This window comes from Lutra lutra, chromosome 13 (assembly GCF_902655055.1).
Source record: "Lutra lutra chromosome 13, mLutLut1.2, whole genome shotgun sequence".
NCBI classification, from domain to species: Eukaryota; Metazoa; Chordata; class Mammalia; order Carnivora; family Mustelidae; genus Lutra; species Lutra lutra.
In genome coordinates, this window is record NC_062290.1 from 560,828 (window position 1) to 573,841 (window position 13,014).

Below are 13,014 nucleotides of genomic sequence, written 5' to 3' on the forward strand. Positions count from 1 at the left end.
ATTTTAGTCAAATGCCTTTTCACACACACACACACACACACACACACACACACACACAGAGTTAACAAGTATCTCAACGATACGGTCCTGAGAATAATGGAGAAAAGTTAGCATCCTGGAGCACCCCATGCGAGAAGAAACAGGCTTTGACTGTTTTAAATAATAGTAAGTTTTTACAAGTTCTGCTGCATTCACTAATTGGCTTGCTGTAAATTATTGTTAAATTAATGAAGGAAAGAGGCCATCAGACCACGGTGACTCACCAAAAGCTTTAGTGGCCCAGGACAGCAAACCAGAGTCTGAGGCTGTAAATGAGTTTGATTTCTGTGTGGCTTCGTGTGGCTCGTCAAGGCTCTGGAACCGTAACCTACAGAGAGGCCCCAGACAGCCACCCCCGATTTCAGCCGGAGCCGATCAGTAATTCCTCTCCCTGCTGCCGCCCCTCCTCTCCGGGAGCCCTTCCCCCGCTCCTGCCCACGGAGCACTCCTGACCACTTCTACTTCGGTGTTGTGTGATTCAGATCAGTTTTTTGCTCCAAAACACCCTGAAAAATTTGAATCCATCTCAGGTTATCTTCTACCATTGCAAACCACAATGCCTAGGTGGTGTTTTATTGTATCCCCCTGGTTTCCCACGAAGACGAGGCTCTTATACCCATGATGGGCCAGGACACAGCTTTGAAATCAAAGTCAAAGCCAATCAGGGTTCAGAGCTGCCTCCTTCCCCTCGTGGGGTCAGCAGGCTGGCATGTGCTCTCCCACCCTCTGCAGAGCTGCCCTCAAAGCAATCACAGGTCCTTCGATGTGAGCACCGCCAGATTCCCAGGGGACAGGAAAAGAGAAACAGACTCACAGCAAATGCTTTGGTGAAAGGCCATCATGAGGAGAAATCTACAGACACAGCTTCGTCTCCATTTCACACACACCCCTCATTTTGGGGACTGAGGTTCTCCCCAGGAACTGCCCTGGCTGCAGGGAGCTGAGTCTCATGGGTGGTACCCTCCCCAGTGACGGCCAGTGCCCACGGATGCAATGGATGGGTCAGTGACCCGCAGCCTCAACTGGGACGTCCCCTCAGGCGATGCTTCTTCAGAGCTGCCTTGAGGTCTCTATGCAATGGCATCGCGTCTCGCCTTGTCTCTGCTCATCCCAGCTGCTCTCTGCCCCCAGCAGGGTCGTTCCTGAGAACTAACCTCACTAAACCACCGTACACACGAGTCTCCCAAGCAGAGAGCCAGCTTCCTGGGGAACCTACCTGTGGCCACATGGGATAAAATCTCAAAGCATTCACTTAATTGAGTATTTTACTTTCAGATGCAAACACAGTAGAAGCACAACATTTTTTAATAATTTAATATTCTTTTAATTCCAAGAAATTGTGAAACAAATTTTATGCTTCCTGAGAAACTCACCTGTTTTATTCATTCTGTGCCTTATACAATTACGTCTCATTGACATCATTTCCAGGAGAATGTTTTCTTTTAATTTGTTAGATACAGAGTCATAACTATTCATCTTTCTAAAAAAATCATTAAAAAATTATTTTCCAGGCATTAAAATATTAAGGAAGTTTTTGGTAATATTTACAGGTGGGGTTTGAGGTTATTTTATAAGACTCTTATTTTTTAAAGGAAATGGAATCAGTAATTTATTTTTTTAGAAAGATTATTTATGTGAGAAAAAGAGAGAGAGACAGTGACAGTATGAGGGGAGGAGGGACAGAGGGTGGGAGACTCAAGCCGGGAGCCCAACGTGGGGCCGGATCTCACGACCTTGAGATCATGCCCTGAGCTGACATCAGGCGTCAGACATTGAACTACGCCACCCAGGTGCCCCTGGAATCAATAATTTCATAAAGATTTTACTCATTATACCTATATGTTTTTCATTCTCCTCTCTCTGAACTTTTGTCATGAGGGTCACTGGTGCACCTTCAAAGGGCAGGGACCGAAGACAGAGCCTCCTCTCATTCCCGCCCAATGGCCACAAGCTTGTGCCTAAGAATTTCCACAAGACGCACATGGTCCATCTCTCCTCTTCTTTCAGCGGCTGAGGCTTTGCATTCCTGAAAAATATACCCCAAAACCAGTGAAGGCCTGCTGTCCAGTTAAACCCACTGTTGGGCACAATGAAGCCCCATAAATTACCCTCATGGAGACGTTGACACTTCAAATGTGGTGTTACATCACAAAGAACAGACAAACTGTCCAGTTTCCCTTTCCTTTTTCCTTGTTTCATGTGAAAATATGTATGTAAAAGATGTTTGTAAAAGAATTTCTGGAAGGTTGGATATATTTGGAAGACACCTGATGTATCTTTGTGTCTTTATAGGCAACTTCCACCGATAGTGCTTAGCGACTGAGAATTTAGGGTACAGGATCAGAAATGTTCAGCCAATAAATCTTTCCCTTTCTCCAGATCACAAACTTCAGACGCGTCTAAAATACAATGCAGTATCTGGGGCGCCTGGTGGCTCAGTCAGCTGGGCATCCAACTCTTGATTTCCACTCAGGTGGAAATCTGATTTGGTTGATCTCAGAGTCTGATCTCAGAGTTGTGGGATCAAGCCCCATGTCAGGCTCTGCACTGGGCAAGATTCTCTCTCACCCCCTGTCCCTCCCCACCCATCCCCACTCACACTCTCTTTCTCTCTAAAAAAAAAAAAAGAAAAGAAAAGAAAAAGAAAAAGAAATGAAAAAATAAATACAGTGCAGTAACTCAGTGTTCCTATAAAGACTCAACTGAATCACAAAGAAAATTTTCTCAAAGAGGAATATTAAGAAGGAAAGGTCAAACTGCAAAGTCCTTCCTTGCTCCAGTTATGAGAGAGAGGTCAAGAAGCAAGGGGTGCCACAGCCCAAAATAAACCCAGACCACCAGCTGTCTGTTCATCCACACAGATTGCCCGAAGTCCCAATGGTAAGATGGCAGAGGGTCCTTCCTCCATGACCTGATTCAGGATGGACAGTGAAAGTGGACGGGGATAGTTATTGCTAAGTCAGTGGAACATACCCATCAACATGGAAGGAGTCAGAAATTTAAGTACCTCTGAGGATGACAGATAAATGGCCACTGGATGTCACAACCCCATAATGGGTCATGAGGTGAGACCTCATTACAGCCGTCATTGTTCCCTGGTCTGCTAAGGCCTCACACACACAAGGACCCTCGCGAGATTCGGAGTGTAATTTGATGTTTCCCAGCTCTGCAGGGCATGTGTGCTGGTGGACAGCACCACGGTCCCACAGAAGGAATCCAGGGGTCAGCAGCTTTCCACTACCCTCCCCGGCAGGCACCGAACTCTGTGTATGGTAGGGTAGAGCGAAACTGTTGTCAGAAGAACAATTTACAAACAAAGCTCACACTGAGGAGAAATAGAAAAGGGAAAAGGGGAACCTGCACCACATGTAAAAAGGCTACGAATCTGCAAGAGGAACTTTGTCATGGAAAGAAAGCCACAGAGCCCTGCTTTATGCCTGTTGTCCTGTCAAAATTATCGAGATCATCCCCCCCATTCACTAAAGTGTCCTGGTTTGGATAATAAATTATATGGCCACCCTAACTATAATAGGAAGATGCCCTAATCTGCCCTTATGGGAAAGCATGACAAAAAAGAGTCACTGACCACGTGGTGAGCAGGGACTTGCCACTGAACCTCCATCAGGAGAGCAGGCTAAGGAGGGTCTTGGAACATGGGGCACTGGCTGCCATGAATACCGCATCTGCTACGGAGCATGGACTGGATAAAGTGGATTTCCCTGGTAACACAATGCATATTCTGGTCCCGATGGACATCCATTAAGAAGATAATTAAAGAGACACTGGCATACACCATTCTTGGGATTGGATAAAACATCTCTGGCATTGATGTCTTTGGGTCTCAAAGTTCCTACTCAATTTGAAGCTGAACTGCCCCCGCTTTCCCCAGAACAGAGCTGGGGAGTCCAACGAACCATAGAGACGAGGGGCTCTGAACAAGGGATTCTTCCCCTGTGCATACAGCTTTGAGCACAGCACATTGACTGAGAATCGGGCTTCATGTTCACTGGTCCTAGACCTGCCTCTCCTGCTTTTCCTTCACAACAAATAATGCTCATCTTCTCATTTAACATCAGTAAATTGGAGTGTTTTGGTTTTGAGTGTTCGCTCCAGCTTGGTGATGGCATTAGCTGGGTTGTTTGGAAAGTGTATATTCCTTCTCCAGGAAAAAAGATGCTGTTATGTTGGTATAAAAAGGAGAGTTGAATACGTTGGTTTGAATCGGTGCCTGGAACTGCTCTGTAGGAATCAAGTGGGTGTTGACAGCGGAGTACACACAGGTCATTCTGAATTTACACATTAGTTACAGATAACGTGCTGTGATTGCAAGATCTTACACTATTTTTGCCACTCAGTGCCAAATTTTAATCACAACCAAAAAATAGCAAACTGGTAATGAAGAAAAGTCATTATACTCTCTCATGGGATGTTTGAACTTTGTAATTCTGCTCATCTTAGAGACATGATTTGTTGTTGGAAACTATACTAGCGAGACAGCTTTTCTGCACATCAACACAATTTTATGAAAACATGTAAGAAAAGCCTATTGTGCTTTTTTCCAACACATTGCCTCCAAGTCTCGAGGGTCCTTTCATAGACCAAAGGCTGGAAACAAACAAAGGCTGTTTCACTGAATTGACTATGCATGTTAGGGAACTTGATAGTTGCACATAAGGAAAACGTTAAAATCACTGGCAGCTGTAGGGTATTTATTGCATCTTTTATAATAGCAAAAAGTGGGCACCATCCAGCTGTTGCTCCACAGTAAAACGGGACGGCGGAGTTAATAAGTGAAACATGGTGTCATATACATCAAAACCACAGGGCAGTAAAAATTAATTAACTTTATCTATAAATACTCACAGGGCTGGATCTCCAAGACTAATCTAGAACAACAGTGACAGCAACAACAATAAAAAGAACCCAGAAGAAGGCACACGGTAGTGCCCTATGCGTAAACTGAAAAGCAAGGGGACACAGAACACAGAACACTACTGTGTGAAGTCACCTACATGGATACAGCTTCTAAAGAAAAGCAATACATCAGAAATTACAAACTTTCAGTCGTAAAATAAATAAGTCATAGCAAAGCAATGTACAGCATGGTGATTACAGCTAATAATACCTTATTGTCTATTTAAAAGTTGCTAAGAAAGTAGACCTTAAAATTTTCATGACAAGAAAAATTATAACTATGTGTGGTTGTGGATATTAACTAGTTATTGTGGGATTATTTCCTAATGTATACAAACACTGAGTCACACGCTCACATCTGAAACTGACACGGTGCTACACGTTGATTAAAACATAAAAAGGTGATACAAAGATTAGTAAAAGGGGGGGCAGGGTAATCCTTAACTGGGGGAGTGAGAATTTAGAGGAGAGGGAGACATTAAAAGCATTGTAGTGTTTAATTGTGTACATTAGGGGGTTAGCCCACAAATGCTCTTTCAGGAAACATGAGTAGTATTTTAAAACGCATACGTGAATTACGTAGTGACTTCATATCACAACAACGTGTAGGTATTTATGGAAAGTACCTGTTCTCATGCAGCTGTGTTGCACATTTGGAACATGCCTGAAGCTCAAATATGAGAGAAAACCCTGTGGTTTTAGAAAGTTGTTTTTTTTTTTTTTTTTACTTTTTAATACAAAATAACAAGCATTCCATTTTGCACCATTAAACAATACAGCAAGGATTTTTCTTCCTATCCCTTTTAGTGTTTCAAAATCTTTTACGTTTTAAGTTACAGCTCCTGGATAAATTCTTTATTTAGTTTTGAAGGAATCGGTTCCTCTGCAGAGCTCTAAAATCCATCATAAGCATAAAGGTTTAAAAACCTGTCTGGGTCAGAGGTGCACCATATTTGGCAGGTGGGGAGAGCAAGCAATCCAATGTTCTAATGCTCCTGGCTCTGCTTCACACTCACAGTGCCGCTAGCTTTAGGGGGCTTGAAAGATTAAACGCCCTGTGTGGGCTTACTGTCAACTCTTTGGAAGGATTTTATACTTTCGTGCTCGCTTCGGCAGCACATATACTAAAATTGGAAGGATTTTATACTTTCTTGTTGGGCTATCAAGTTATCTCCACCATGACCTCAAACTTATTTTGGAAAGAAACAACCATAAAATGCAAAATGGGAGTAAGAGCAAGGACAGCTTCAGCCACGATTAGAAGGAAGTCTCACAACTGACAGGCCTAAGCTTCTGGTGGCTCAGACTCTTCACACGGATGCTTCAGAACGGACATTTGTTACCCTCAGGAGCTCCCCGTCCCTGGCTGCACGGATCCTGGACAGACTCTGTCAAAGATCTACCAAACAGGCAAACCCGCTGTCTCCCACAGTCGGGGTGATGGTCTGGTGTTGTCTTGGTAAAGTTCACCACGAGGTAGTGAGTGAGTGTCAGTAGCCATTAAGTTCCTCTCTTGCTCTGGTGTAGGTAACAGTGTCCTTGTGCATACACAGTGGGCAACAGGACCCTTCCTGAACGTTTAGGGCAACAGATCAGCTGGGGATCTCGGGAAAATGCAGATTCTGGTTCAGGAAGTCAGGGGAATTACGTCTGCACCTGTGACAGGCTTGAAAATGGTGCTGCCATGGGTGGCTCCCGGGCCACACCGGAGGACCTGGGCCCCTCAGGGGGGAGAGCGGCTGACAAAAAGAAGACCGCCCACATGCAACAAGGAAACTGTTGCATAAAAACACCTGAAGGAAAGGTTCTAAGGGTTATCTGGCCTTCGGAAAACACCCTACTGCGAAGCACAAGAGGTAAGAGACAGAGAGTGAGGACCCTCAGAGTGGCCTGCACAGAGTCACCTGGAGAGCCCACTCCCTGGGTGTCAGAGCCAGAGAAAGCAGATCTCTAGGGAGGCCCTAGCATTCTGGAAGCTTTCCAGGTGACTTCAGTGAAAACAAATGCTAAATTCAAAACCAATCTTAGCAAATGCACATCGAAACAAGGCCCCCCAGAGAACTGCATTTTAGGCCATAATTTACCGCCTTTGTCAGGGGCGCCTGCGTGGCACAGTAGGTTAAGCACCTACTGGTTTCAGCTCAGGTCATGATTTCTGGGTCATGAGATAGAGCCCATGTCAGGCTCCGCACTCAATGCGGAATCTGCTTGGGATCCTCTCTCCCTCTCCCTCTCCCTCTGTCACTCCCACTCATGCTATCTCTCTCAAATAAGTAAATAAATCCTTAGGAAAAATTTATTGTCTTTGTTTGACATTCTCATTGACAAAACTGAAAGAGAAAGCTCACTCTTCAGTATTAACCTTCATTTAAAATTGCTGGTTGTCTCAGAAGGCAAGAGCTAGAAAGACAAAGATGGTTTGATTGTCAACATCACCAGTTCCTTTCACTTACCACCCAAATAATAGGTGTCCCCTGAATCAATCTGCCCTCGCAGGGAGTGAGCCACAGCGGCTGCCTCACCATCCACCATCACACTCAGGTGATTTCCTTTCAACGAGAGGGAGACTGAATGCCACTGCCCATCACTTAATCCAGCACCTGGAAGTAAACAAAACGGGTCAGAGATTGCTAAAAACCCTATAGATGCAGCTACACAGAGCCATGCTTGAACACAATACAATCATGATCTTAGACACCCTACCAAACTTCACCATGAACTCACCTGAAACCCACCAGGTTATTTAGCTGGCTGGGCAATGGAGACCCACCACAGAGGACAATGGGCCTCTCAGAGAGAAAGGGAGAGGCTTGGGACAGATGTGGGCTTGGGGGTTTCTTAACAGGCAATGAGATCACGTGGTATCCTGGTCATGTTTCTCTAGGAGGAAGGGGTTACCTGTGGAATGAGGCTCATTGAGTAAATATGTGGTTCCAGAGGGTCCTTGCATCTGACCTCCCACAGTCATAGATTGGCCAGTCGTGTTCTAACACAAATTATATTCTAGCAAAAATTACTGTGATCAGTTAAGAGTATTAAGACATATGTGCACACGGCAATGACTGTGTTTCACTTTCTCATCACTCGGTTAAATCAGAAAAGTACAGGGAGAAAAGAAAGAAAGCTGAATTGAAGGGGGAAGGAAGATTCAAGAGTGGAAAGTCCAAACATTCTGCCTTGGACAGCGGAATCTTAGTTTCTCCCAGTGCTCGGGCTTTAACGGACTAACACAACAGGATCCTGAACAACCTTAACATGATCCAATATCCCAGTCCCCTGGCTCAGGGCGCACGTCCCCCTCTTCTAGTTTGTTAATATTTTAGGATGTTGAGAAGGATAAGATTTTCCAAAATTGTTGTTATAAAAATAAAATCTTATCCCTACTTTCACGTATTATTACTATATATAATCTTGGTAGACTATTTAGAAAAATATATCGTATATATCAATATAACTCTTTAGAAAAAATGTATCATCAACTTAAGTATTACTAAAACATGAAAATTCATAGAACAAAATGTAAAGTTTAGAAAGCATCACATTAAAGTGTGTGTGTGTGCATACTCAATCACTGTCTAAAATTGGACAAAAACCAGTAGGAAATATTTTTAAATGTTAACATTAACTTTGGATGAGGGAATTGTGTTTGCCTTCATGCCCATTTTCCATTGGCCAAAGCAAGTCATTTGTCCAAAGGCAAGGGACTCCTCCCCTCCACGGGGAGGTCATGGCCACTGTCACGGCCCCAGAGACACCTGCTGCTCTGAAGGAGCACAGTGAATAATTGGAATCTCTAGAAATTGTCTCGCCCAACTGGGAAACAGGTCATAAACAAACAGTTCAGCTCATTGAAAACAACAAAGTGAGACTCTTGATTTCTTTGATGTTGTGCCCAAGCTCGCGAATGAGCCTGACTAACTCTAATTTGATCATCTTGGGGAATTTTCCTGATAAATTAGCCTATACCTCTTGCAAATGAGAAAGGCGCCAACTGCTTAGAGCCTCTAAGTTTGGAAGTCAACCTGCAAGGGTCAGAAGTTATTTTCTAGCTCGTGGGGGTATGGGGCCATGTTTCTGGTAGAAAGTTAACCAGGCATATTTAATTTAGTATCAGAGTTTGGCCCAAGGAACCCAATCAACCCCATAAATCCATGTCCCTCCAATGCTCTTTAATATGTCAACAATACTGCAATTAAAAATGAAAATACAGCTTTTTTTTGTCTTGGCTTCATTTCTCATCAGTGATGTTGACATGGATTCAAGACCCTGTGCATGGTAAATATGTTTCTGGCCTGACCCAGAAGGTCATAGACCCTACCGTAAAAATCGCGATGCCTCTGCTCCTCTCAGACTGTGAAATAGGAGCGATGGTACTTCCCAGCACTCCCTCTCAGGGACTTTAGCTCTTTGCCGTGTACACCCATCTCTCACTTTCTGTGTCACATTTGTGAATCCAAAACTGTTGCAAAGACCCCACACGGGTTAGGTTCATGAGCAATGATGAGAAAGCCGACAACAGAATATGGAGGATTGCGGTTAGATACTCAAGACCTACATTATGACACTGGTCCTGAAGGAAATCCTCCAGCCCCAGAGCTGAAGGAATCCACAAACAAGAACCTAGGAGTGTCCCTTCCACTCTTGTCATTCGGTATTTATTTTGAAGTTTACCTAACATTATCTGTTGGGACGGAACCACATCCACTTAAAATCTGATGTTAATGGGGCTCCTGGGTGCCTCAGTGGATGAAGCCTCTGCCTTCGGCTCGGGTCATGATCCCAGGGTCCTGGTATCGAGCCCCACACTGGGCTCTCTGCTCAGCAGGGAGCCTGCTTCCCCCTCTCTCTCTGCCTGCCTCTCTGCCTACTTGTGATTTCTGTCTGTCAAATAAATAAATAAAATCTTTAAAAAAATAAAATAAAATCTGATGTTAAAATTCCCTCCTGTCCTCTCCCCCCTCCCCCACTTGCCTAGGACTTAGAGTTATTTCCTGGGAGAACTTGCAGAAAACACTCCAGAATATCTCCTTGAATAGGTAATAGATGCCATTTACCTCTATAATAAAAGACTGTTTTTAATAAAATTCAACATTCTCATTTAAAAGTGAAATGCCTGCTCTTACGATCATTCTGTTTCTCCCCATTATAATTCTCACTCTTTGTGTTTCTTTTGTGTGTCCTCTACCCTCCCCACTTCTGATGGAACGAACTGCCTGTCTCCCAGGCAGCACTACAGTCAAAGGATGGATGGAGAAGGGAGGGGCAGGGGTGTTTTGGTTTGTGCTACTGGGAACACGATGATGCTCATTCTCCCACCCACCCCCCAGCTCCACAGAGGCTTCAGTCTTGGCGGGGAGTGGGGGGGTGATGGTCTCGGGACTAGTTTTGGAATAATGAGAACTAAAGGTTTTGGAGTGATTGCTGACTAGCAGGCCCTGGGCTCAACATCATTGTTTCTACCATCAATCACACTAGTGTCACTCCAAAGATGAGGACCCGAGGCTCGGGGAGAACACTTTTTGAGTGGCACTTTTTGAGCCCATCAGCCCTAGCAGCACAGAGGTGGTTCTGGAAATGGGCCTGGGAGGTGAGTCCTCTCACACAGCCCTCCCACCAGCTTGTGTAAAATCCATCCTGATCGCAGTGAACACTGCCCTGGGCAGTCGAGTCCCTTCAGGAAAGGGTAGACTGTGTCTTTTCCTACAGAAAGGGAACGCACGCTCCCTTGCCCCCCACTGACCTTCTGTTTCCACCACGCTCCACTGGCCCAGCTCCACAAGCACACGGACACTAGATTGTACACTCTGGACCTTTCTAGATCCCTTCACAAACACAGTGAGGTAACTATTTGGAAAAAGAACCCAAAAACTGGAAGCAGGGTGAATGGTGACCGGGTGTCCTTTCCTGGCATCCGGCGTGATTACGTCTCACTCAGCCTTTAAACTTTGGTTCTTGGTTTGGTAGGTGCTTTCGCACTTCATCCAAGGTTTGGAATGAAAACCAGTCGCCATCTGTCTCCTCTTCCTCACTTTCTGTGCCTCGCAGACACCGCGCCTTTCTCCAGCTGAAGGCTCTTGGCCCCCTGCCCGGAGGGCGTCTCTCAGGGACATTTTTCCAACAGCATCTTCTCATTCTGTGCCTCTGTGTCACGATCCTTCAGACTTTTTCATCACTGTGATATTTGTGATGCTGATCTTTGATCCGTGATTACAACGTGCTGAAGGCTCATGTGACACCATTTCTTAGCAATAAAGTATTTTTTTTAATTAAGGCATGTATATTGTTTTTCCAGACATAAAGTTCCTGCACATTTAACAGACCATGGTATACTGCAGACATAACTTTTATATGCAAGGGAAAGCCCAAAAAAAATCTATTTGGTTCACTAATTGCAATATTTGTTGTATTTGGGTGGTCTGGAACCAGACTTGAGTATCTCGGAGGCAGGCCTGTATTTCAAAGGTTAAAAAAAACAAAAACAAAACAAAACAAAACACCCCTCAAATGCTTCTTAAAAAAGCAGCAAGAAAAATGCTCCTCTGGTTTGTTTCCAGAAATTAATGTGTTGCCCAGTGAAAGCTTAAAAAAATCAATTCAATAAAATATTCCTATAATATTTCAGTGCTAGCCTTCAAAAAAGTTAAATAACTAATCCCAGTTGTTGGAAGGGAGAATGGTGTGTACTCACGTGAAGCAACAGCAAAACACCATCTCTCTGTTAATAAGGCACACAGCTTGTAAATCTATACAAACCAGGAGTGAGGCGATTTCCAAAATCTGACTGGACACTCCCTGGTTATGCTCATCTGCTGAGGTCCACAAGGGAACTCCCTACGCTGGTGGTCAGATTTTGTCTTTTATTTATAAAGAGAAACAAAGAGCTACGTTTCATTCCCGGCTTTCAATCCAACCTGGTAACCTGGGTCAGGCGAGGCGCTCCTTCCGTAGTCAATGCCTCTTTTTCAGGACTCCGACTTAGGCTACTGTTCTCCAGTGTTTCAAGCGGACTGCCAGCTCCCCACCATCAGTTGATAACTAGGTTATTTTTTAAACTTTTTAAAAATATTTTATTTATTTATTTATTTGACAGAGAGACATCACAAGGAGGCAGAGAGAGAGGAAGGGAAGCAGGCTCCCCGCTGAGCAGAGATCCCGATGTGGACCTCGATCCCAGGACCCTGAGATCATGATCTGGGCCAAAGGCAGAGGCTTTGACCCACTGAGCCACCCAGGCGCCCTATTTTTTAAACTTTTTGAGAGGTATGTGTGATCTGCAGCTAACTTCAGGTCAAACTGACTCACACAACAGCCTGGATGTACCTAGTTCAAAGGCAAAAGAACTCTAGCTCCCTCTAGAAGGATTACGAGTGTCTTACTGATGCAGTCACTCGTTTAATGCAGAGGTGACAGGAGGACCGTGTGGTCACAGCAAACACCTATTACCTGCTGTGACGTCCCTCGCCAGATGTCCGGGCTGGGAGAGACTCAGTCTGAGTTTTCCATCATTAAGAACGAGAATGAGAGCCGCTGGCCCGTGTTGGAATTGAGTGGTCAGCAGCAGCCCTGCCCTGTTCCACGTTCGGAATTGGAAAGCGACCGACACCTTGTCCTCTCCGACGGTGCCCGGCAGAGCCAAGTAACTCCTGGAGCTCAGAAAAGTCACGGGCACAATTTGTGGGTGTGAGCACGAGAAGGACACATTTCCCTGTGAATACAGTGGAAAAGGATTTAGGAAGGGGCAGAAGGGATGCTTTCATGAACAATGAGCTTTCCAAGAGGTGCAGTTTCCTAGCAACCTACCAGCAAGCGAGGACCTAAGAACTAGGCTTCCCCATCCAGCTGCAATCCAGATTGACCTGACAGGTCCCTCAAACCGTGACACTGCCCTGGCTGGGCAAACCTCCTTCTGAGGCTTTTAGGGCAGTTCTGTCTCCTCCATTTCTGGGCATTGGCAAAGGAATCCCAAGGCACGACTTTCCCAGGCCTTGTGCTGGGCGCAGGACACAACAGAGGAGACAGATTTCTTATACCTCCAGGCACTGGCTGTTTACATGCGGCATG

At 44.9% G+C, this 13,014-nt stretch overlaps 1 protein-coding gene across 1 annotated transcript in view; it reads right to left on the minus strand.

The window, feature by feature from the left end:
* LOC125083660 (contactin-associated protein-like 3) overlaps positions 1-13,014 on the minus strand; it is a 165,959-nt gene that overhangs the window by 63,157 nt on the left and 89,788 nt on the right. Inside the window, exons 8-9 of the mRNA XM_047700486.1 lie at positions 12,397-12,658; positions 7,407-7,553 (exon numbers count right to left, since the gene is read on the minus strand). Of these exons, the coding sequence (XP_047556442.1) occupies positions 7,407-7,553; positions 12,397-12,658 (409 nt within the window). The remainder of the gene's footprint in view (positions 1-7,406; positions 7,554-12,396; positions 12,659-13,014) is intronic.